At 40.5% G+C, this 25,627-nt stretch overlaps 1 protein-coding gene across 1 annotated transcript in view; it reads left to right on the top strand.

The window, feature by feature from the left end:
- klhl5 (kelch-like family member 5) overlaps positions 1 to 25,627 on the top strand; it is a 157,280-nt gene that overhangs the window by 21,396 nt on the left and 110,257 nt on the right. Inside the window, exon 3 of the mRNA XM_061977040.1 lies at positions 23,189 to 23,257. Coding sequence (XP_061833024.1) covers positions 23,189 to 23,257 — 69 coding nt within the window. The remainder of the gene's footprint in view (positions 1 to 23,188; positions 23,258 to 25,627) is intronic.

Raw genomic sequence — 25,627 nt, forward strand, 5'->3', positions numbered from 1 at the left:
GCACTTCATCCATGGCCACCGGACCTGTGCCCCCCCCCTTCCACAAGGAAGAGGGGAGCAGAGGAGAAAAGAAAAGAAACGGCAGATCAACTGGTCTAAAAGGGGGGTCTATTTAAAGGCTAGAGTATACAAATGAGTTTTAAGATGGGACTTAAATGTTTCTACTGAGGTAGCATCTCTAATTGTTACCGGGAGGGCATTCCAGAGTACTGGAGCCCGAATAGAAAATGCTCTATAGCCCGCAGACTTTTTTTGGGCTCTGGGAATCCGTAATAAGCTGGAGTTCTTTGAACGCAGATTTCTTGCCGGAACATATGGTACAATACAATCGACAAGATAGGACGGAGCTAGACCGTGTAGTATTTTATACGTAAGTAGTAAAACCTTAAAGTCACATCTTAAGTGCACAGGAAGCCAGTGCAGGTGAGCCAGTATAGGCGTAATATGATCAAACTTTCTTGTTCTTGTCAAAAGTCCAGCAGCCGCATTTTGTACCAATTGTAATCTTTTAATGCTAGACATAGGGAGACCCGAAAATAATACGTTACAGTAGTCGAGACGAGACGTAACGAACGCATGAATAATGATCTCAGCGTCGCTAGTGGATAAAATAGAACGAATTTTAGCGATATTACGGAGATGAAAGAAGGCCGTTTTAGTAACACTCTTAATGTGTGATTCAAACGAGAGAGTTGGGTCGAAGATAATACCCAGATTCTTTACTGATTCGCTTTGTGTAATTGTTTGGTTGTCAAATGTTAAGGATGAATAACTGCTTTCTTGAATGCTAGGGGAAAAAGGAAAGGGATAAGTTTATAATATTTAGCACTGATGGACCTAATAATACAAAAAGCTCCTTGATAAGTTTCCCAGGAAGTGGGTCAAGTAAACATGTTGTTTGTTTTATCCCACTTACACGCCGTAATAGTTCCTCTAATGTTATTTCATCAAAAAGAGAGAAACTATTTTGTATTGCAGTATCCGTCGTAGATACAGTTGTATCTGTGTTAATAGAACCCAGTTGTAGCTGGGATGCGTTGTCTTTAATCTCCTTTCTAATGAGTTCAATTTTCTTATTAAAGAAATTCATAAAGTCATCTGCCGAGTGGGTGAAGCTATTGGGAGGAGTCCCTTGTTGGGTTAGCGATGCTACTGTACTAAACAAAAATTTAGGGTCGTTTTTGTTGAGGCGGATGAGATTTGAGTAATATTTAGCTTTAGCTAAGGTAAGCATGCGTTTATACGATATTAAACTATCACTCCATGCTTGATGGAAAACCTCAAGCTTGGTCGCGCGCCATTTGCGTTCCAACTTTCTACATGATAATTTATGAGCTCTGGTTTCTTCTGTAAACCATGGAGTGCGCCTTTTAAAAGGGTTGTTGTGAGGAGGCGTGGCCTGCGGACCTGCAGCGAGGCGGGGCACGCCGGAGCCGTCTCCGAGATGCGCGACAGGTGCGTAGATGGCCCACCTGGGCGCAGTTGTCTCATCACCTGTCACTGTATAAAAGGGCAGCAGCCGGGAAGGAGGGGGTTGGTGAAGTCGGAGTGGATGGCCGAGAACGAGCCCGAGCGGAAGCGAGAGCGAGATTGAGACGAAGACGCGGAAGGGTGAAAAGCGATCGGAAGAGCGAGACGGGGAGAAGAGGCGAGTGCTGAAAAGCGACCAGAGAAGGTTTTTAAAAAAATAAACATTTCCAAACCGTCAAGCCTGTAATGTCCGTCATTGGTGGTCCGAGGAACCCGGTGGGAAGAGTCCTTCCATAGTCGTGTTTTTGTTTTGTTTTTCTAAACTGAAAATATTTCCTTGTGGTCTACATACAGTCGTGGTCAAAAGTTGACATACACTTGTAAACTTGTTGGTCACAAAAAACATTCATGAAGTTTGCTTCTTTTATGAATTTATTATGGGTCTACTGAAAATGTGAGCAAATGTGCTGGGTCAAAAGTATACATACAGCAATGTTAATATTTGCTTACATGTCCCTTGGCAAGTTTCACTGCAATAAGGCGCTTTTGGTAGCCATCCACAAGCTTCTGCTTGAATGTTTAAACACTCCTCTTGACAAAATTGGTGCAGTTCAGCTAAATGTGTTGGTTTTCTGACATGGACTTGTTTCTTCAGCATTGTCCACATGTTTAAGTCAGGACTTTGGGAAGGCCATTCTAAAGCCTTCATTCTAGCCTGATTTAGCCATTCCTTTACCACTTTTGACATGTGTTTGGGGTCATTGTCCTGTTGGAACACCCAACTGCGCCCAAGACTCAACCATCTGACCACAGAACTTTTCTCCAGAAGGTCTTATCTTTGTCCATGTGATGTCAGATGAAACAAAAAATGAGCTGTTTGGCCACAATACCCAGCAGTATGTTTGGAGGCGTTTAATCCCAGGAACACCATTCCTACCATCAAGCATGGTGGTGGTAGTATTATGCTCTGGGCCTGTTTTGCTGCCAATGGAACTGGTGCTTTACAGAGAGTAAATGGGACAATGAAAAAGGAGGATTACCTTCAAATTCTTCAGGACAACCTAAAATCATCAGCCCGGAGGTTGGGTCTTGGGCGCAGTTGGGTGTTCCAACAGGACAATGATGCCAAACACACATAAAAAGTGGTAAAGTGGTTTTAGAATGGCCTTCCCAAAGTCCTGACTTAAACATGTGGACAATGCTGAAGAAACAAGTCCATGTCAGAAAACCAACACATTTCGCTGGATTATTATTAGCCTTTATTTAACCAGGTAAAATCCCATTGAGATCAAAGATCTCTTTCCAAGGGAGACCTGGGCAAGAGGGCAGCAGCAAGGTTACATTAAAAACAGTAAACAAATACATAAAACATCACATTTACAACATTAAAACTTGCTCACATGACACATGTGCATACAGACAAGGTAGACTGCAGTCCTTTCACAGAAGCTTTAAACTCATTCAACGTAACTAGGGTTTGAAGTTTAATATTCGATTGTAGGTTATTCCAAGCCTTCGGTGCTGAAAACCTAAATGCTTTCTTGCCCAGTTCAGTTCTTACTTTGGGGACGACAAATTGCAGAACATTCATTGAACGAAGATTGTGACTTCCTTGTTTCTTTGTTAAAAGACAAGACAGATAAGATGGAGTGATACCCAGAATGGTTTTGTAGATGAAAACATACCAATGATTGAGGCACCAATTTTGTCAAGAGGAGTGGTCAAACATTCAACCAGAAGCTTGTGGATGGCTAACCAAAAGCGCCTTATTGCAGTGAAACTTGCCTACTCAGTGACCTAGTGGTTAGAGTGTCCGCCCTGAGATCGGTAGGTTGTGAGTTCAAACCCCGGCCGAGTCATACCAAAGACTATAAAAACGGGACCCATTACCTCCCTGCTTGGCACTCAGCATCAAGGGTTGAAATTGGGGGTTAAATCACCAAAAATGATTCCCGGGCGCGGCCACTGCTGCTGCCCACTGCTCCCCTCACCTCCCAGGGGGTGATCAAGGAATGGGTCAAATGCAGAGGACAAAGTTCACCACACCTAGTGTGTGTGACAATCAGTGTTGGGTTAGTTACTGGAAACCAGTAACTAGTCACAGTTACTAGTTACTTTATTTCAAAAGTAGCTCAGTTACTAACTCAGTTACTTACACCAAAAAGTAAGCGTTACTGTGAAAAGTAACTATTTAGTTACTTGTTTTTTTCTTCTTTTTTTTTTTTAAAGCTCCCATTAATGCCCTTTTAGCCTTCATTTCAGTACTGTTATTGCACTGGAGAATAATACAATCTGTTGATCAACTTGACATGCATTTTTATTTTCCTTTTAACATAATTAATGAAAAACAGTGCAACATAAAAAGGCATTCCTCCTTTCTTTAAACTTGGACCAATGTCCATTAATAAAAAACAAGTTAAAGTGCAACATAAGAAGGCACATCATCTTCCTTGAAACATAGGTAGTGAAATAAAGCCTGACATCTGGAGTGATGCTGCTGTCTTCCACACTTGGAGCCATGGATTGTAGAATCCTTGTTTTCAGTGGCAGGATCATTGACACAGATGGTGAAGTTTCAGTGCTCAGTAGAGATGTAACACTTTTGAGGGGTTTAAGCACCTGGAGGACCTCATCTGCCACTCACATCATCATCAGACAGGGTGACATTTGTCTTCAGGGTGTTGTAGGTCAATGCAGAGTATATAGCTGTCTGCTGCTCCAACATATCATAAGTGGAGTTCCACCTCTTTGGGACATCATGTATGAGCTTATGAGTAGGCAGCTTTAGCATTTCTTGCTTTGTCTTAAGCACATGAGCAGCTGTTGTGCTTGGGTGGAAGTAGGAAACCTCCTTCCTGATCCTCCCAAGGAGGCGCTCCATCCTATTGACTGAGATTCCCTTCTGTGATGCCAAATTCACTACATGTGCAAAGCACCTATTTGTGTATGTAAACTTTTGATCGCGACTCTAAACGGGGCCACCAACTCAATCCTGTTTAGGGCCACAAAAAGCCCGGAGCCCATCACTATCACAGTATTGGCTGTCCTGTCAGCGACGTGGACCCCATCTCTCCTTTCCACCCAAGAGAGATGGTACTGTCTGTGATTGGCTGGCAGCTCTTGGGGAGATTAAATTATTAAGGCCTGTTCTTGATTTGGCTTTCAATGCTCTCTCTCTCTTTTTCCATCTCTCGCTCAGTCCTGTACTTTCCACTTCCTCTTCTTCTCTCTCTTACAGAGAGGGAACAGAGGGGGGAGGGAGGGAAAAGGGGCCACTGCAGCAGCAAATGACACAGATACCATAATTGTTCTGGGAAAAGAGATGTGAGAAGCAGTGGAAACAAGATGATGGATGATGAAACATGAGGTGTGGTGTGCACACCTGCTGTACGTCTGCGGGAAAGGAGCGACCTGGGAAGGACTCAAGCGCCGACGCACACGCGCCAGATGGCTGCCGGCTCAAAACGAGGACGTCACTGACACAGAAAGGAGGAAAAAAATAGAATTGTTTTCATTTGCCGTGAATAATTCAGGCTGTGTGTTGTGTTCTGTTGTATGCAGCTGCCAAACTAACGCCTCAGCAATTTAAACAAACCCCCGGCTCATAAACCCATACACAAACACGCTCTAAAGAGGGGCGGCGGTGTTGGATTGTTTGTGTATTTTATGTAATTGCTGCTGAGCAAATAGACTACAAATCAGCCATGGGTTGGATATTTGTCAACCATACAGCGGTCCTTAAACATCCACCTAATGGCTGCCAACTGGGGTTGCAAAGGGGTGGAAATTTACCACGGGAAGTTAAGCTCGGGAAGTTTGGAAATATTGACCATTTTTGGATTATTCAAAGTTGGACACCGTTCATGGGAATTAATGGGTGTGGGGGGGAGTGGCCTGCGGACCTGCAGCGAAGAGGAGTGTGTCAGGATCGGCTACGAGATTAGTGACGGTGCGTAAATGACACAGCTGTGAGTGTTTGTCTGATAACCTGTCGCTCTGTTAAAGGCAGCAGTCAGGAAGAAGAGGGTGCGGTTGATGGTGGAGAACGAGCGAGAGAGACTTTAACATGGCTGAAAAGCACAAGAAGGACAACTTATTGAAAAATACATCATTGTTCACAAAGATGAACACGGCTGTGTTGTCCGTCATTGGTGGTCCAGATAACCCGGAGGAGCAAGACCTCCACAATGGGAATATACTGTATGGGAATGAATGGGGAATTACAATAATGATATACAAACCCCGTTTCCATATGAGTTGGGGAATTGTGTTAGATGTAAATATAAACGGAATACAATGATTTGCAAATCATTTTCAACCCATATTCAGTTGAATATGCTACAAAGACAACATATTTGATGTTCAAACTGATAAACTTTTTTTTTTTTTTTGCAAATAATCATTAACTTTAGAATTTGATGCCAGCAACACGTGACAAAGAAGTTGGGAAAGGTGGCAATAAATACTGATAAAGTTGAGGAATGCTCATCAAACACTTATTTGGAACATCCCACAGGTGAACAGGCAAATTGGGAACAGGTTGTTTGAGATGATTGGGTATAAAAGTAGATTCCATCAAATGCTCAGTCATTCACAAACAAGGATGGGGCGAGGGTCACTACTTTGTCAACAAATGCGTGAGCAAATTGTTGAACAGTTTAAGAACAACCTTTCTCAACCAGCTATTGCAAGGAATTTAGGGATTTCACCATCTACGGTCCGTAATATCATCAAAGGGTTCAGAGAATCTGGAAAAATCACTGCACGTAAGCAGCTAAGCCCGTGACCTTCGATCCCTCAGGCTGTACTGCATCAACAAGCGACATCAGTGTGTAAAGGATATCACCACATGGGCTCAGGAACACTTCAGAAACCCACTGTCAGTAACTACAGTTGGTCGCTACATCTGTAAGTGCAAGTTAAAACTCTCCTATGCAAGGCGAAAACCGTTTATCAACAACACCCAGAAACGCCGTCGGCTTCGCTGGGCCTGAGCTCATCTAAGATGGACTAATACAAAGTGGAAAAGTGTTCTGTGGTCTGACGAGTCCACATTTCAAATTGTTTTTGGAAACTGTGGACGTCTTGTCCTCCGGACCAAAGAGAAAAAGAACCATCTGGATTGTTATGGGCGCAAAGTTCAAAAGCCAGCATCTGTGATGGTATGGGGGTGTATTAGTGCCCAAGACATGGGTAACTTACACATCTGTGAAGGCGCCATTAATGCTGAAAGGTACATACAGGTTTTGGAGCAACATATGTTGCCATCCAAGCAACGTCACCATGGACGCCCCTGCTTATTTCAGCAAGACAATGCCAAGCCACATGTTACATCAACGTGGCTTCATTGTAAAAGAGTGCGGGTACTAGACTGGCCTGCCTGTAGTCCAGACCTGTCTCCCATTGAAAATGTGTGGCGCATTATGAAGCCTAAAATACCACAACGGAGACCCCCGGACTGTTGAACAACTTAAGCTGTACATCAAGCAAGAATGGGAAAGAATTCCACCTGAGAAGCTTCAAAAATGTGTCTCCTCAGTTCCCAAACATTTACTGAGTCTTGTTAAAAGGAAAGGCCATGTAACTCAGTGGTGAACATGCCCTTTCCCAACTACTTTGGCATGTGTTGCAGCCATGAAATTCTAAGTTAATTATTATATGAGTTTGAACATCAAATATCTTGTCTTTGTGGCGCATTCAATTGAGTATGGGTTGAAAAGGATTTGCAAATCATTGTATTCCGTTTATATTTACATCTAACACAATTTCCCAACTCATATGGAAACGGGGTTTGTATTATTGGGCACTTGTCTATATGCTGCTGCATCTTTGTGGCATGTTTGACATAGCTCTTTGCACAGTATTTGCAAATGTGCACAGCCTTTCTGCCTACATTGGTTGGGGTGAAATGTCTCCACACATCAGATGGTGTACATAGCATTATTCTGTTTGTATTTATTTATTTATTCTTTCTTGTAAAACACTAATGCAATGCCACACACAGATATAAATAGTCAGCTAAACAATTGGAGTAGTCTTTAAAAATATTTTACTGATGGACAAATGAAGAGAAATAGGCTAGATGAATAAATGAACACTCAATCAGCATGCTGAATCAAACTATACGCTACATTCTTGTATGACAACAGAATGGCTAGCAGAACAGAAGGCAGAGGAAACTACACCTTTTGATTTAAAAAAAAGGATGAAAAAAGGTAAATTCGGATCGCTAACGTTGTTAGCATAAATGAATGGGATTTAAAATACAGAAAATTAGCATCACGGCTAACGGAGAAATATTTTCGGTCCATTATGAGACACATGCTACATAAACCTAGCTAGCTAGAGATATTGGCCCCAAAATCATTTAACAAGTACAGGAACAGCTAGCTAGCTTGAGTGGAAGTCTGCAGGAGTAGTCTACAGTAACAAGCAATTACACTTCTATTACACTTAAATACCATAGATCAAATATATTCACCCCAGTAATGGAATGTGTTGATGTTGAAATTGTTTGAATTAGTTGAAAAATGTGGGAATTGTGGAAGATTGAAAAAAGGCCAATTAATTTTGAATGGGAAAAATGTCCCTGAAAACTGGGAATTCTTGGAAATCCAGGAATTTAAAAAAAAATTGTTGAAGGAGAGCACACCATTTTGAACAGGCTGAATATTTTGGAGTTGGAACGGTTTGAATGGGATGAAAAATGTGGGAATTGTGGAACTTTGAAAAATGTCCCATTCATTTCAATGGGAATTTCATGGAAATTTTGGGATTTCGGGAAAAGCGGGAATTTTTGGGAAAATGTTAAAAGACTTCAATGTTCCGAATGAGTTGAAATGGTTGGTGTTGGAATTCTTCAAATCAGTCGAGAAATGTTGAAGTAGTAACATTTTTAATTGAGAAATTGTATTTAGGAATTTCGGGAAAACAGGGAATTTTTCCAGTTCAACAAACAACTTTGTTTTTTGTCCTGATTAAGAGGAATGTTAGGACGGTGGAACGGTTGAAGTGTTTTGAAAAATTTGGGAGGAGTAGTCGCCAGAAAAAAAGAGTCAAAAAAGGGTTTGAAACAAAGACAATTCTGGGAATTCTTGGAATTTTTTGGAACTTGAAAAAATGATCGTTTGAATTTCCAGGATGAGTTGAATGTGTTGAAGGTGAAATGGTTTGAATCGGTTGAAAAATTTGGAAATGGTGGAAGTTTAAAAAATGGACAATTCATTTTGAATGGGAAAAATGTTCCTGAAAACTGGGAATTCTTGGAAATCCGGGAATTTTTTTAAATTCTTGAAGGAGAGCACACACCATTTTGGACAGGTTGAATATTTTGGAGTTGGAACGGTTTGAATCGGATGACAAATGTGGGAGTTGTGGAACTTTGAAAAATGTCCCATTCATTTCAATGGGAATTTCATGGAAATTTCGGGAAAAGTGGGAATTTTTGGGGAAATGTTAAAAGACTTTAATGTTCTGAATGAGTTGAAATGGTTGGAGAAATGTTAAAGTAGTAACATTTTTAATTGACAAATGTATTAAGGAATTTCGGGAAAAGCGGGAATTTTGATTAAGAGGAATGTTTGGACGGTGGAACGGTTGAAGTGGGTTGAAAAATGTGGAAGGAGTAGTCGCCAGAAAAAAAGAGTCAAAAAAGGGTTTGAAACAAAGTGAATTCTGGGAATTCCTGTAATTTATTTGAACTTGGATGATTGTTTGAATTTCCAGGATGAGTTGAATGTGTTGAAGGTGGAATGGTTTGAATCGGTTGAACAATTTGGAAATGGGGGAAGTTTGAAAAATGGCCAATTAATTTTGAATGGGGAAAATGTCCCTGGAAACTGGGAATTCTTGGAAATCTGGGAATTTTTTTTAAATTGTTGAATGAGAGCACACCATTTTGAACATGCTGAATATTTTGGAGTTAGAACGGGTTGGATGGGATGAAAAATGTGGGAATTGTGGAACTTTGAAAATGTCCCATTCATTTCAATGAAAAATTCATGGAAACTTCGGGAAAAGTCAGAATTTTTTGGAAAATGCTAAAAGAGTTGAATGTTCTGAATGAGTTGAAATGGTTGGTGTTGGAATTTTTCAAATCGGTAGAGAAATGTTGAAGTAGTAACATTTTTAATTGAGAAAGGACATTAAGGAATTCCAGGAATTTTGGGAAAACCGAGAATTTTTCCAGTTCAAAAAACAACTTATTTTTTTATCCTGATTAAGAGGAATGTTTGGACGGTGGAATGGTTGAAGTGGGTTGAAAAATGTGGAAGGAATAGTCGCCAGAAAAAAGAGTCACAGAAGGGTTTGAAACAAAGGGAATTCTGGGAATTCCTGGAATTTTTTTTTAACTTGGAAAAATGATTGTTTGAATTTCCAGGATGGTGGAATGTGTTGAAGGTGGAATGGTGTGAATCGGTTGAAAAATGTGGAAATGGGGGAAGTTTGAAAAATGGCCAATTAATTTTGAATGGGGAAAATGTCCCTGAAAACTGGGAATTCTTGGAAATTTGGGAATTTTTAAAAAATTGTTGAAGGAGAGCACACGATTTTGAACAGGCTGAATATTTTGGAGTTGGAACGGTTTGAATGGGAATTGTGGGAAATTGTGAAACTTTCAAAAATGTTCCATTCATTTCAATGGAAATTTCATGGAAATTTGTGAATTTCGGGAAAAGCGGGAATTTTTTGGGAAATGTTAAAAGACTTGAATGTTCTGAATGACTTGAAATGGTTGATGTTGGAATTTTTCAAACCAGTCGAGAAATGTTGAAGTAGTAACCTTTTTAATTGAGAAATGGTATTAAGGAATTCCAGGAATTTTGGGAAAACCGAGAATTTTTCCAGTTCAAAAAACAACTTTGTTTTTTGTCCTGATTAAGAGGAATGTTTTGATGGTGGAACGGTTGAAGTGGGTTGAAAAATGTGGAAGGAGTAGTCGCCAGAAAAAAAAGGCAAAAAAGGGTTTGAAACAAAGGGAATACTGGGAATTCCTGGAATTTCTTTGAACTTGGAAATTTTGAATGGGGAAAATGTCCCTGAATACTGAGAATTCTTGGAAATCTGGGAATTTTTAAAAATTGTTGAAGGAGAGCACACCATTTTGAACAGGCTGAATATTTTGGAGTTGGAACGGTTTGAATGGGATGAAAAATGTGGGAATTGTGGAACTTTGAAAAATATCCCATTCATTTCAATGGGAATTTCATGGAAATTTTGGGAAAAGTCGGATTTTTTTGGAAAATGCTAAAAGAGTTGAATGTTCTGAATGAGTTGAAATGGTTGGTGTTGGAATTTTTCAAATCGGTAGAGAAATGTTGAAGTAGTAACATTTTTAATTGAGAAATGACATTAAGGAATTCCAGGAATTTTGGGAAAACCGAGAATTTTTCCAGTTCAAAAAACAACTTATTTTTTTATCCTGATTAAGAGGAATGTTTGGACGGTGGAACGGTTGAAGTGGGTTGAAAAATGTGGAAGGAATAGTCGCCAGAAAAAAGAGTCACAGAAGGGTTTGAAACAAAGGGAATTCTGGGAATTCCTGGAATTTTTTTTTAACTTGGAAAAATGATTGTTTGAATTTCCAGGATGGTGGAATGTGTTGAAGGTGGAATGGTGTGAATCGGTTGAAAAATGTGGAAATGGGGGAAGTTTGAAAAATGGCCAATTAATTTTGAATGGGGAAAATGTCCCTGAAAACTGGGAATTCTTGGATATTTGGGAATTTTTAAAAAATTGTTGAAGGAGAGCACACGATTTTGAACAGGCTGAATATTTTGGAGTTGGAACGGTTTGAATGGGAATTGTGGGAAATTGTGAAACTTTCAAAAATGTTCCATTCATTTCAATGGAAATTTCATGGAAATTTGTGAATTTCGGGAAAAGCGGGAATTTTTTGGGAAATGTTAAAAGACTTGAATGTTCTGAATGACTTGAAATGGTTGATGTTGGAATTTTTCAAACCAGTCGAGAAATGTTGAAGTAGTAACCTTTTTAATTGAGAAATGGTATTAAGGAATTCCAGGAATTTTGGGAAAACTGAGAATTTTTCCAGTTCAAAAAACAACTTTGTTTTTTGTCCTGATTAAGAGGAATGTTTTGATGGTGGAACGGTTGAAGTGGGTTGAAAAATGTGGAAGGAGTAGTCGCCAGAAAAAAAAGGCAAAAAAGGGTTTGAAACAAAGGGAATTCTGGGAATTCCTGGAATTTCTTTGAACTTGGAAATTTTGAATGGGGAAAATGTCCCTGAATACTGAGAATTCTTGGAAATCTGGGAATTTTTAAAAATTGTTGAAGGAGAGCACACCATTTTGAACAGGCTGAATATTTTGGAGTTGGAACGGTTTGAATGGGATGAAAAATGTGGGAATTGTGGAACTTTGAAAAATATCCCATTCATTTCAATGGGAATTTCATGGAAATTTTGGGAAAAGTCGGATTTTTTTGGAAAATGCTAAAAGAGTTGAATGTTCTGAATGAGTTGAAATGGTTGGTGTTGGAATTGTTCAAATCGGTCGAGAAATGTTGAAGTAGTAACATTTTTAATTGAGAAATGGTATTAAGGAATTCCAGGAATTTTGGGAAAACCGAGAATTTTTCTAGTTCAAATAACAACTTTGTTTTTTTCTCCTGATTAAGAGGAATGTTTTGACAGTGGAACTGTTGAAGTGGGTTGAAAAATGTGGGAGGAATAGTCGCCAGAAAAAAAAAAGTCAAAAAAGGGTTTGAAACAAAGGGAATTCTGGTAATTCTTGGAATTTTTTTGAACTTGGAAAAATGATCGTTTCCAGGATGGTGGAATGTGTTGAAGGTGGAATGGTTTGAATCTTTTGAAACATGTGGGAATTGTGGAAGTTTAAAAAATGGCCACTTCATTTTGAATGGGAAAAATGTCCCTGAAAGCTGGGAATTCTTGGTAATCCAGGAATTTTTAAAAATTGTTGAAGGAGAGCACACCATTTTGAACTTGGAAAAATTATCGTTTGAATTTCCAGGCTGGTGGAATGGGTTGAAGGTGGAACGATTTGAATGGGATGAAAAATGTGGGAATTGTGGAACTCTGAAAAATGTCCCATTCATTTCAATGGGAATTTCATGGAAATTTGGGGATTTCGGGAAAAGTGAGAATTTTTTAGAAAATGTTAAAAGAGTTGAATGTTCTGAATGAGTTGAAATGGTTGGGATTAGAATTTTTCAAATTGATCGAAAAATGTTGAAGTAGTAACATTTTTAATTGAGAAATAGTATTAAGGAATTTCGGGGAAACCGGGAATTTTTCCAGTTCAACAAACAACTTTGTTTTTTTATCCTGATTAAGAGGAATGTTTTAATGGTGGAACGGTTGAAGTGGGCTGAAAAATGTGGAAGGAGTTTTCGCCAGAAAAAGAGTCAAAAAAGGGTTTGAAACAAAGGGAATTCCGGGAATTCCTGGAATTTTTTATAACTTGGAAAAATGATCTTTTGAATTTCCATTATGGTGGAATGTGTTGAAGGTGGAATGGTTTAAATCTATTGAAAAATGTGGGAATTGTGGAAGTTTAAAAAATGGCCAATTCATTTTGAATGGGAAAAATGTCCCTGAAAGCTGGGAATTCTTGGTAATCCAGGAATTTTTTTAAATTGTTGAAGGAGAGCACACCATTTTGAACTTGGAAAAATTATCGTTTGAATTTCCAGGATGGTGGAATGTGTTGAAGGTGGAACGATTTGAATGGGATGAAAAATGTGGGAATTGTGGAACTCTGAAAAATGCCCCATTCATTTCAATGGGAATTTCATGGAAATTTGGGGATTTCGGGAAAAGTGGGAATTTTTTGGAAAATGTTAAGAGTTGAATGTTCTGAATAAGTTGCAATGGTTGGTGTTAGAATTTTTCAAATCGATCGAAAAATGTTGAAGTAGTAACATTTTTAATTGAGAAATGGTATTAAGGAATTTCGAGAAAACCGGGAATTTTTCCAGTTCAACAAACAACTTTGTTTTTTTATCCTGATTAAGAGGAATGTTTTAATGGTGGAACGGTTGAAGTGGGCTGAAAAATGTGGAAGGAGTTTTCGCCAGAAAAAAAAGTCAAAAAAGGGTTTGAAACAAAGGGAATTCCGGGAATTCCTGGAATTTGTTATAACTTGGAAAAATGATCGTTTGAATTTCCATTATGGTGGAATGTGTTGAAGGTGGAATGGTTTAAATCTGTTGAAAAATGTGGGAATTGTGGAAGTTTAAAAAATGGCCAATTCATTTTGAATGGGAAAAATGTCCCTGAAAGCTGGGAATTCTTGGTAATCCAGGAATTTTTTTAAATTGTTGAAGGAGAGCACACCATTTTGAACTTGGAAAAATTATCGTTTGAATTTCCAGGATGGTGGAATGTGTTGAAGGTGGAACGATTTGAATGGGATGAAAAATGTGGGAATTGTGGAACTCTGAAAAATGCCCCATTCATTTCAATGGGAATTTCATGGAAATTTGGGGATTTCGGGAAAAGTGGGATTTTTTTGGAAAATGTTAAGAGTTGAATGTTCTGAATAAGTTGAAATGGTTGGTGCTGGAATTTTTCAAATCGATCGAAAAATGTTGAAGTAGTAACATTTTTAATTGAGAAATGGTATTAAGGAATTTTGAGAAAACCGGGAATTTTTCCAGTTCAACAAACAACTTTGTTTTTTTATCCTGGTTAAGAGGAATGTTTTAATGGTGGAACGGTTGAAGTGGGCTGAAAAATGTGGAAGGAGTTTTCGCCAGAAAAAAAGAGTCAAAAAAGGGTTTGAAACAAAGGGAATTCCGAGAATTCCTGGAATTTTTTATAACTTGGAAAAATGATCGTTTGAATTTCCATTATGGTGGAATGTGTTGAAGGTGGAATGGTTTAAATCTATTGAAAAATGTGGGAATTGTGGAAGTTTAAAAAATGGCCAATTCATTTTGAATGGGAAAAATGTCCCTGAAAGCTGGGAATTCTTGGTAATCCAGGAATTTTTTTAAATTGTTGAAGGAGAGCACACCATTTTGAACTTGGAAAAATTATCGTTTGAATTTCCAGGATGGTGGAATGTGTTGAAGGTGGAACGATTTGAATGGGATGAAAAATGTGGGAATTGTGGAACTCTGAAAAATGCCCCATTCATTTCAATGGGAATTTCATGGAAATTTGGGGATTTCGGGAAAAGTGGGAATTTTTTGGAAAATGTTAAAAGAGTTGAATGTTCTGAATAAGTTGCAATGGTTGGTGTTAGAATTTTTCAAATCGATCGAAAAATGTTGAAGGAGTAACATTTTTAATTGAGAAATGGTATTAAGGAATTTCGGGAAAACCGGGAATTTTTCCAGTTCAACAAACAACTTTGTTTTTTTATCCTGATTAAGAGGAATGTTTTAATGGTGGAACGGTTGAAGTGGGCTGAAAAATGTGGAAGGAGTTTTCGCCAGAAAAAAAAGTCAAAAAAGGGTTTGAAACAAAGTGAATTCTGGGAATTCCTGGAATTTTTTTTTAACTTGGAAAAATTATCGTTTGAATTTCCATTATGGTGGAATGTGTTGAAGGTGGAATGGTTTGAATCTGTTGAAAAATGTGGGAATTGTGGAATTTAAAAAATGGCTAATTCATTTTGAATGGGAAAAAAGTCCCTGAAAGCTGGGAATTCTTGGTAATCCAGGAATTTTTAAAAATTGTTGAAGGAGAGCACACCATTTTGAACTTGGAAAAATTATCGTTTGAATTTCCAGGCTGGTGGAATGGGTTGAAGGTGGAACGATTTGAATGGGATGAAAAATGTGGGAATTGTGGAACTCTGAAAAATGTCCCATTCATTTCAATGGGAATTTCATGGAAATTTGGGGATTTCGGGAAAAGTGAGAATTTTTTAGAAAATGTTAAAGTAGTTGAATGTTCTGAATGAGTTGAAATGGTTGTTGTTAGAATTTTTCAAATCGATCGAAAAATGTTGAAGTAGTAACATTTTTAATTGAGAAATGTTATTAAGGAATTTCGGGAAAACCGGGAATTTTTCCAGTTCAACAAACAACTTTGTTTTTTTATCCTGATTAAGAGGAATGTTTTATTGGTGGAACGGTTGAAGTGGGTTGAAAAATGTGGAAGGAGTTTTCGCCAGAAAAAAAGAGTCAAAAAAGGGTTTGAAACAAAGTGAATTCTGGGAATTCCTGGAATTTTTTTTTAACTTGGAAAAATTATCGTTTCAATTTCCATTATGGTGGAATGTGTTGAAGGTGGAATGGTTTAAATCTGTTGAAAAATGTGGGAATTGTGGAATTTAAAAAATGGCTAATTCATTTTGAATGGGAAAAATGTCCCTGAAAGCTGAGAATTCTTGGTAATCTAGGAATTTTTAAAAAATTGTTGAAGGAGAGCACACCATTTTGAACTTGGAACAATTACCGTTTGAATTTCCAGGATGGTGGAATGTGTTGAAGGTGGAACGATTTGAATGGAATGAAAAATGTGGGAATTGTGGAACTATGAAAAATGCCCCATTCATTTCAATGGGAATTTCATGGAAATTTGGGAATTTCATGGAAATTGGGGAATTTCGGGAAAATTGGAAAAATGATCGTTTGAATTTCCAGGATGGTTGAAGGTGCAATGGTTTGAATCGGTTGAAAAATGTGGAAATGGTGGAAGTTTGAAAAATGGCCAATTCATTTTGAATGGGGAAAATTGTCCCGGAAAACCTGGAATTCTAGGAAATCTGGGAATTTGTAGATTCCGGAATAGGCTGAACAGTTTGAAGTTGGAACGGTTTGAATCGGATGGAAAATGTGGAAGGTAGAAAGCGCCAAAATCTGGAGAAAAAGTAGAAGAATAAAAACCATATGCTTTGGAGCATTCACACAATAATATGAGGTGATTATACTTTTATATTCTCACATTCACTGTTACAAGCGGCCCTCTGAGGGCGGCCAATGACTGCAATGTGGCCCTCAATGAAAGCAAGTTCGACACCCCTGCTTTTAGAACGATAAAAAAGAGCAGGTTTCTCAAAATTGTCAGCTATTGCCGCTTTTCCCGGTAAATTTTTAGCAAATTCTCCAAATGACACTAATACATACTTGCCAACCTTGAGACCTCCGATTTCGGGGTGGGTGGGTGGGTGGGTGGGTGGGGGGTGGGGGGGGGGGCGTGGTTGGGGGCGGGGCTAAGAGGGGAGGAGTATATTTACAGCTAGAATTCACCGAGTCAAGTATTTCATATATATGTGTATATATATATATATATATATATATATATATATATATATATATATAAGAAATACTTGACTTTCAGTGAATTCTAGCTATATATATATATATATATATATATATATATATATTTTATTATATATATATATATATATATATATATATATATATATATATATATATATATCCATCCATCCATTTTCTACCGCTTATTCCCTTTGGGGTTGCGGGGGGCGCTGGAGCCTATCTCAGCTACAATCGGGCGGAAGGCGGAGTACACCCTGGACAAGTCGCATATATATATATATAAATAAAATAAATACTTGAATTTCAGTGTTCATTTATTTACACATATACACACACATAACACTCATCTACTCATTGTTGAGTTAAGGGTTGAATTGTCCATCCTTGTTCTATTCTCTGTCACTATTTTTCTAACCATGCTGAACACCCTTTCACAGGTACCCAGAAAGGTTTCGAGTACCACCAAAAAAACGGAATCTCTGAAGACAGTATAAAAATCTGTGTTAAAGGTGTACAAATACTGTTTGTATAATAAGCATGTTATTTTTTTTTTTTACAAATGAGGGTTAAGAGTTCAGTACTAAAAAAAAAAGAAAAGAATGTGGCTTAAGTACAGTTTTTTAATTGAGCTGCTGCATTTTTTGGTTGGGTTGTTTATTTATTTTGAGTAACTTCTATACATTTCTAAAAGGGGAGGAATGTAATAGAGTGATCTATGTTTGTCTGTTGCCATCTCCTGGTGAATGTTGGCTATAGCGTACTGGGGTTACTTTTTGGTTGGCCAACGATTTACGTGGTGTTGCGCACCTGACGTCACTCAGTTCCGCATGGAGCTGGAGGGGGCGTGACTTCCAGCTCCGCCTGAATTTCGGGAGATTTTCGGGAGAAAATTTGTCCCGGGAGGTTTTCGGGAGAGGCGCTGAATTTCGGGAGTCTCCCGGAAAATCCGGGAGGGTTGGCAAGTATGCACTAATATAATCATTTTAAAGTTAAAGTACCAATGATTGTCACACACACACTAGGTGTGGTGAAATTATTCACTGCATTTGACCCATCACTCTTGATCACCCCATGGGAGGTGAGGGGAGCAGTGGGCAGCAGCGGTGGCTGCGCCCGGGAATCATTTTTGGTGATTTAACCCCCAATTCCAACCCTTGATGCTGAGTGCCAAGCAGGGAGGTAATGGCTCCCATTTTTATAGTCTTTGGTATTTCCCCAAAAAAACTTTCGGTCCCATTTTGGGGTGTTCAAGTTATCCTTTCAATTATACAAGAAACTAATCAATTCGGGTTTTGCCAGATTGCCAAAAATCATGCAGAAAAATCAAGAACACATTTTAACGTACAAATACAGCAGTACGGAGATAAGAAGAGTTTTACGTTCAAACACGGGAAGGCCGTAACTCTGAGGCATGATTTAGGAGCTATAAAACCACCTCTAGCTGGTGTTATATTGCTGACTTTTTTCTATTTGCTGCTTGTGCTCCAAGGAAGATTTGTAGTCACACAATCCTATAAATTTTGCCGCAAAGCCTCTATTTGTCCTCCAGCTGTAGAATTTAGAGTTGAACGGATACGTGCACCGTGAAGGCCAAACGCGGGGAACAACAGTAGCCTGTGTGTGTGTGTGTGTGTGTGTGTGTGTGTGTGTGTGTGTGTGTGTGTGTGTGTGTGTGTGTGTGTGTGTGTGTGTGTGTGTGTGTGTGTGTGTGTGTGTGTGTGTGTGTGTGTGTGTGTGTGTGTGTGTGTGTGTGTGTGTGTGTGTGTGTGTGTGTGTGTGTGTGTGTGTGTGTGTGTGTGTGTGTGTGTGTGTGCGTGCGTGCGTGCGTGCGTGCGTTTGATCAGCAACTAATGGGACAGAACTGTAGCCCAAAGAGTGATGCTGTTGCTATTTTTATTTCCTGTGCAAACTCATTGAAACACCAAACGCTGCTAAATTTGTCAGTTTGCATTGTCTGATCGCACTCTTCCCCATACTTGCCAACCCTCCAGAATTTTCCGGGAGACTCCCGAAATTCAGCGCCTCTCCCGAAAACCTCCCGGGACAAATATTCTCCCGAAAATCTCCCGATTTTCAGCCGGAGCTGGAAGCCACGCCCCCTACAGTTTCTTGCCCAAGGACACAACGGCAGTGACTGGGATGGCGGAAGCGGGAATCGAACCTGGAACCCTCCAGTTGCTGGCTCGGCCAACCTAGCCACGGGTTGGAATTGGGTGTCAAATCACCAAAATGATTCCCAGGCGCAGCCAACGCTGCTGCTCACTGCTCCCCTCACCTTTCAGGGGGTGATCAAGGGTGATGGGTCAAATGCAGAGGATAAGTTCACCACACCTAGTGTGTGTGTGTGACAATCATTGGTACTTGAACTTTATATTCTAGTTTCTTCAAAATAGCCACCCTTTGCTCTGATTACTTTTTCGCACACTCTTGGCATTCTCTCGATGAGCTTCAGGAGGTAGTCACCTGAAGCGGTTTCCCAACAATCTTGAAGGAGTTAGCTCATCGAGAGAATGCCAAGAGTGAGCAAAGCTGTAATCAGAGCAAAGGGTGGCTATTTTGAAGAAACTAGAATATAACACGTGTTTTCTGTTATTTCACCTTTTTTTTTTGTCAAGTACATAACTCCACATGTGTTCATTCGTAGTTGTGATGCATTCAGTGTCAATCTACAATGTAAATAGTCATGAAAATAAAGAAAACACATTGAATGAGGAGCAGGTGTGTCCAAACCTTTGGCCTGTACTGTACATTTGTGTAATGATACCCATCAATTATCATCAGTAATCATTATAATACATCATTATGATTATATTGTCATTATTGCATCTCCTAAGTCTCCCTGTCTTTAATACCTAGTGGCGCCTTTGTTTCTACCTTTAGTCGAGGGTCCTTGAACACACCACAGTTATGAGCAATGAGATGCAAAAGTGAAATAAATACATAACTTTCTTCTATGCTGCCACAGATAGATTCAATGTTTGTTGGTTTTTTTTTACCTTTCTTTTATCACTTCATCTTTTTTGCTGGTGCAGTTTACAACATCCTCACTTACCCCTCCGATGCCCCTTGTACGAGACCATCACTCGCAGCACACTGCGGTGTGTCACGGCGTAATAGCAGAGTTGGCGAGCAGGAAATGGAGGGTGGGAGATTGAGATTGTGAAGAGGAATGGAGACGGTGGCTGGGACGTTGGGAGGAAAAAAAAAAGGGCGTGGATGGAAGAGTATTGCTTATAAATGTGCTGTTTAGAGCACGTACTGTATACACGTGTCTTGTATGCCAATGAGGTCTGTGAATGCATCACACTGCATATAAACAGCGGGATTATCTCGTATGGAGTTTGTGAACAGGACTTCCATCCATTTTGCTACTATTGTGTAGCCAATAGATTTGTGAATATCTAATTAATAATATATAATATATATAGTATAATTAATATACTAATTTTGTTTGATCACTTCATGACCTACAAGTTATTGCCGATAAACTAGATGACCGCCATTCTTTTTTTGTGACCAAATGATGTAATGATTATGCATAATAATAATGCATGTAGCGTATTTTCCAGGCCACATAGATTATAAGGCGCATTGGGGCGGCATAGCTCGGTTGGTAGATCGGCCGTGCCAGCAACTTGAGGGTTGCAGGTTCGATTCCCGCTTCCGCCATCCTCGTCACTGCCGTTGTGTCCTTGGGCAAGACACTTTACCCACCTGCTCCCAGTGCCACCCACACTGGTTTAAATGTAACTTAGATATTGGGTTTCACTATGTAAAGCGCTTTGAGTCACTATAGAAAAGGGAGTGTGAAGCAACTGGGATGAGAATCAGCACCTCCAAGTCCGAGTCCATGGTTCTCGCCCGGAAAAGGGTGGAGTGCCATCTCCGGGTTGGGGAGGAGATCTTGCCCCAAGTGGAGGAGTTCAAGTACCTCGGAGTCTTGTTCACGAGTGAGGGAAGAGTGGATCGTGAGATCGACAGGCGGATCGGTGCGGCGTCTTCAGTAATGCGGACGCTGTATCGATCTGTTGTTGTGAAGAAGGAGCTGAGCCGGAAGGCAAAGCTCTCAATTTACCGGTCGATCTACGTTCCCATCATCACCTATGGTCATGAGCTTTGGGTTATGACCGAAAGGACAAGATCACGGGTACAAACGGCCAAAATGAGTTCCCTCCGCCGGGTGGCGGGGCTCTCCCTTAGAGATAGGGTGAGAAGCTCTGCCATCCGGGAGGAGCTCAAAGTAAAGCCGCTGCTCCTCCACATCGAGAGGAGCCAGATGAGATGGTTCGGGCATCTGGTCAGTATGCCACCCGAACGCCTCCTTAGGGAGGTGTTTAGGTCACGTCCGACCGGTAGGAAGCCGCGGGGAAAAGACCCAGGACACGTTGGGAAGACTATGTCTCCCGGCTGGCCTGGGAACGCCTCGGGGTCCCACAGGAAGAGCTGGACGAAGTGGCCGGGGAGAGGGAAGTCTGGGCTTCCCTGCTTAGGCTGCTGCCCCCGCGACCCGACCTCGGATAAGCGGAAGAAGATGGATGGATGGAAGATGGATGGATGGATATACGGCGCACCGAGTTATAGGGTGCATTAAAGGAGTCATATTACCGTATTTACTTGAATTAGCGCCGGGGCGGTAATTTAAAACCTCTTCTCACTCCGGTGCTTACCAAAGGCATGCGGTAAATTTAGGCCTGCGCTTATAAATGTGAGTGTGATGTACGGATACCATCATGAAAAGCACATTTAATAAAAAAACACGTTATTATGGTCTTACCTTTACTTATAAATGAAGTCCATGCGCAGCTCCTTCTGAACAAAAGCATCGATAACTTGTTTATAGAAGTCTTCCTTATCGTTCTTCAGTTTTAAAAGTCTCTCTGTCTCGATGGAGATCTTCCTTTAATTATTACCTCCTGCTTCGATTGAAAGTCCAGTTTAGAAAACTGTTTTATTTTAGATATGTAATCCTCCATGTTAAAAGTGCAAGCGAGAGGAATAAATAAACGATTGCTGCTAACTGTTGCTGCTTGTTGTCACTTCTTCTGCAGCCGAGTAGTCGCAAGAAGGATCACTAGCGCCCTCTACCACCAGGAGGCGGGAGTCATTTAATGACTCATATTTGACACACGCAGCTACGGTATATTAATAAAACATAGCTGCTTACTGTTCTTTTTAGCATATTCAATAGCTTGGACCTTAAATCCTACTGAATAGCTCTTTATCTTCTTCCATTTATGCGATTTTAAATTATTGAAATCAGCCTCCTCCATTTTGAAGTGTCACTCGTGACGTGACGACTTTGACCTGGCGGAAATTCTAGTCATATGCTAATTATTTTGCAAAATGAGTTTGACCCGGCGGTAATTCTAGACATGCGCTAATAAAAATAATATTTTGCGAAACGAGTTTGACCCAGCGGTAATTCTGACCCGGCGGTAATGCTAAGCATGCGCTAATTATTTTGCGAAACGTGTTTGACCCGGCGGTAATTCTAGGCAGGCGCATACTATATACCCGGCGGCAATTCAAGGAAATACGGTATTATGATTTTTTTCTAAATGTAAAAGACTTCCTTGTGGTCTACATAACATGTGATGGTGGTTATTTGGTCAAAATGTTGCATAGATGATGTTTTACAGACCATCTTCAAGCCGCTTTCTGACAGTCGCTTCCGGATGCGCCGTTTTGTGGGCGGTCTTATTTACGTGGCTCACCTTTCGACAGCGTCTTCTCCCCGTCATCTTTGTTGTAGCGGCGTAGCGTGCAAGGACGGGAGTGGAAGAAGTGTCAAAAGATAGAGCTAACTGTTTTAATGACATTCAGACTTTACTTCAATCAATAACGGAGCAGCATAGGTAGGTAGGTAGGTCTTTATTGTCATTGCACAAGTACAAACCCCGTTTCCATATGAGTTGGGAAATTGTGTTAGATGTAAATATAAACAGAATACAATGATTTGCAAATCATTTTCAACCCATATTCAGTTGAATATGCTACAAAGACAACATATTTGATATCGGTATCCGTAATTAAGAGTTGGACAATATCGGAATATCGGATATCGGCAAAAAAGTCATTATCGGACATCTCTAGTGACTACCATCTACTGGTCACACTTATCATTACACCATGTAAAAAATAAAATTGCCTCGAGGTCGGTAAGCACAACCAGAATTATTCCGTACATTAGGCGCACTGTCGATTTTTGAGAAAATGAAAAGATTTTAAGTGCGCCTTATAGTCCGAAAAATACGGTAATTTCCATTTATCGTCCATTAATTGACTTACCGAATATCGGCCCAGGTGACAAAGAGACTCCTTCTTAGCTGAAAGCAACCACAGCTTTCTAAGCGCAATATTTCTGTGAGTGTTGAGGAGACACATTATTGTGACAGGCTGGCTCATGAAGTCAACCAAACATGACACACAAGTGAGATGTGAAACGTGTTCCCCTTCCTCGGGGCGCTTGCAGGTTGTAAACGTATCGCTCTTTTGTCAGGTGGAGACGGCAACGGGGAACCTGGCCAAATGTGGCTCCTGGTGCATCTGTTTACATGCGAGGACAGAGGTAACCTGTGTTTGTGTTTACAATGACAGAATGCATCCTTTGCATGTGACGGATCATAAAGTAAAACAGTAAACTAGCACAATAACGCAGTGAGGAGCTTTGTCTCTGGTAGGGTCTCACAAGACAGATTGGTCCTGGGTGGAGCTATAAATCTGACATTCAATGACAAAATCAGGACAAATGTTCCACAAGATTTTCCTGCCTTGAGTACATGTACATGCTGTGTGATGAGGTCACGGTTCGAAGACCTCATTCCGGACTTAACATGCAGTGCATTTATAACTAGATGAGGCAATTCCTGAAGGAATTGCGTGTGAATGCTCCAATGCTGAAGTCAAACTGAAATGCTGACAGAATGTAGTATGCATGTACAAACCCTGTTTCCATATGAGTTGGGAAATTGTGTTAGATGTAAATATAAACGGAATTCAATGATTTGCAAATCATTTTCAACCCATATTCAGTTGAATATGCTACAAAGACAACATATTTGATATTCAAACTGATAAACATTTTTTGTTTTGCAAATAATCATTAACTTTAGAATTTGATGCCAGCAACACGTGACAAAGAAGTTGGGAAAAGTGGCAATAAATACTGATAAAGTTGAGGAATGCTCATCAAACACTTATTTGGAACATCCCACAGGTGAACAGGCAAATTGGGAACAGGTGAGTGCCATGATTGGGTATAAAAGTAGATTCCGTGAAATGCTCAGTCATTCACAAACAAGGATGGGGCGAGGGTCACCACTTTGTCAACAAATGCGTGAGCAAATTGTTGAACAGTTTAAGAAAAACCTTTCTCAAGCAGCTATTGCAAGGAATTTAGGGATTTCACCATCTACGGTCCGTAATATCATCAAAGGGTTCAGAGAATCTGGAGAAATCACTGCACGTAAGCAGCTAAGCCCGTGACCTTCGATCCCTCAGGCTGTACTGCATCAACAAGCGACATCAGTGTGTAAAGGATATCACCACATGGGCTCAGGAACACTTCAGAAACTCACTTTTAGTAACTACAGTTGGTCGCTACATCTGTAAGTACAAGTTAAAACTCTCCTATGCAAGGCAAAAACCGTTTATCAACAACACCCAGAAACGCCGTCGGCTTCGCTGGGCCTGAGCTCATCTAAGATGGACTGATACAAAGTGGAAAAGTGTTCTGTGGTCTGACGAGTCCACATTTCAAATTGTTTTTGGAAACTGTGGACGTCATGTCCTCCGGACCAAAGAGGAAAAGAACCATCCGGATTGTTATAGGCGCAAAATTGAAAAGCCAGCATCTGTGATGGTATGGGGGTGTATTAGTGCCCAAGACATGGGTAACTTACGGTACACATCTGTGAAGGTGCCATTAATGCTGAAAGGTACATACAGGTTTTGGAGCAACATATGTTGGCATCCAAGCAACGTTACCATGGACGCCCCTGCTTATTTCAGCAAGACAATGCCAAGCCACGTGTTACATCAACATGGCTTCATAGTAAAAGAGTGCGGGTACTAGACTGGCTTGCCTGTAGTCCAGACCTGTCTCCCATTGAAAATGTGTGGCGCATTATGAAGCCTAAAATACCACAACGGAAACTGTTGAACAACTTAAGCTGTACATCAAGCAAGAATGGGAAAGAATTCCACCTGAGAAGCTTCAAAAATGTGTCTCCTCAGTTCCCAAACGTTTATTGAGTGTTGTTAAAAGGAAAGGCCATGTAACACAGTGGTGAACATGCTCTTTCCCAACTACTTTGGCACGTGCTGCAGCCATGAGATTCTAAGTTAATTATTATTTGCCATCCATCCATCCATCCATCTTCTTCCGCTTATCCGAGGTCGGGTCGCGGGGGCAGCAGCCTAAGCAGGGAAGCCCAGACTTCCCTCTCCCCAGCCACTTCGTCCAGCTCCTCCCGGTGGATCCCGAGGCGTTCCCAGGCCAGCCGGGAGACATAGTCTTCCCAACGTGTCCTGGGTCTTCCCCGTGGCCTCCTACCGGTCGGACGTGCCCGAAACACCTCCCGAGGGAGGCGTTCGGGTGGCATCCTGACCAGATGCCCGAACCACCTCATCTGGCTCCTCTCGATATGGAGGAGCAGCGGCTTTACTTTGAGCTCCCCCCGGATGGCAGAGCTTCTCACCCTATCTCTAAGGGAGAGCCCCGCCACCCGGCGGAGGAAACTAATTTCGGCCGCTTGTACCCGTGATCTTGTCCTTTCGGTCATGACCCAAAGCTCATGACCATAGGTGAGGATGGGAACGTAGATCGACCGGTAAATCGAGAGCTTTGCCTTCTGGCTCAGCTCCTTCTTCACCACAACGGATCGATACAGCGTCCGCATTACTGAAGACGCCGCACCGATCCGCCTGTCGATCTCAC

Source organism: Nerophis lumbriciformis, linkage group LG16 (genome assembly GCF_033978685.3).
Source record: "Nerophis lumbriciformis linkage group LG16, RoL_Nlum_v2.1, whole genome shotgun sequence".
In the NCBI taxonomy this organism is placed as follows: domain Eukaryota; kingdom Metazoa; phylum Chordata; class Actinopteri; order Syngnathiformes; family Syngnathidae; genus Nerophis; species Nerophis lumbriciformis.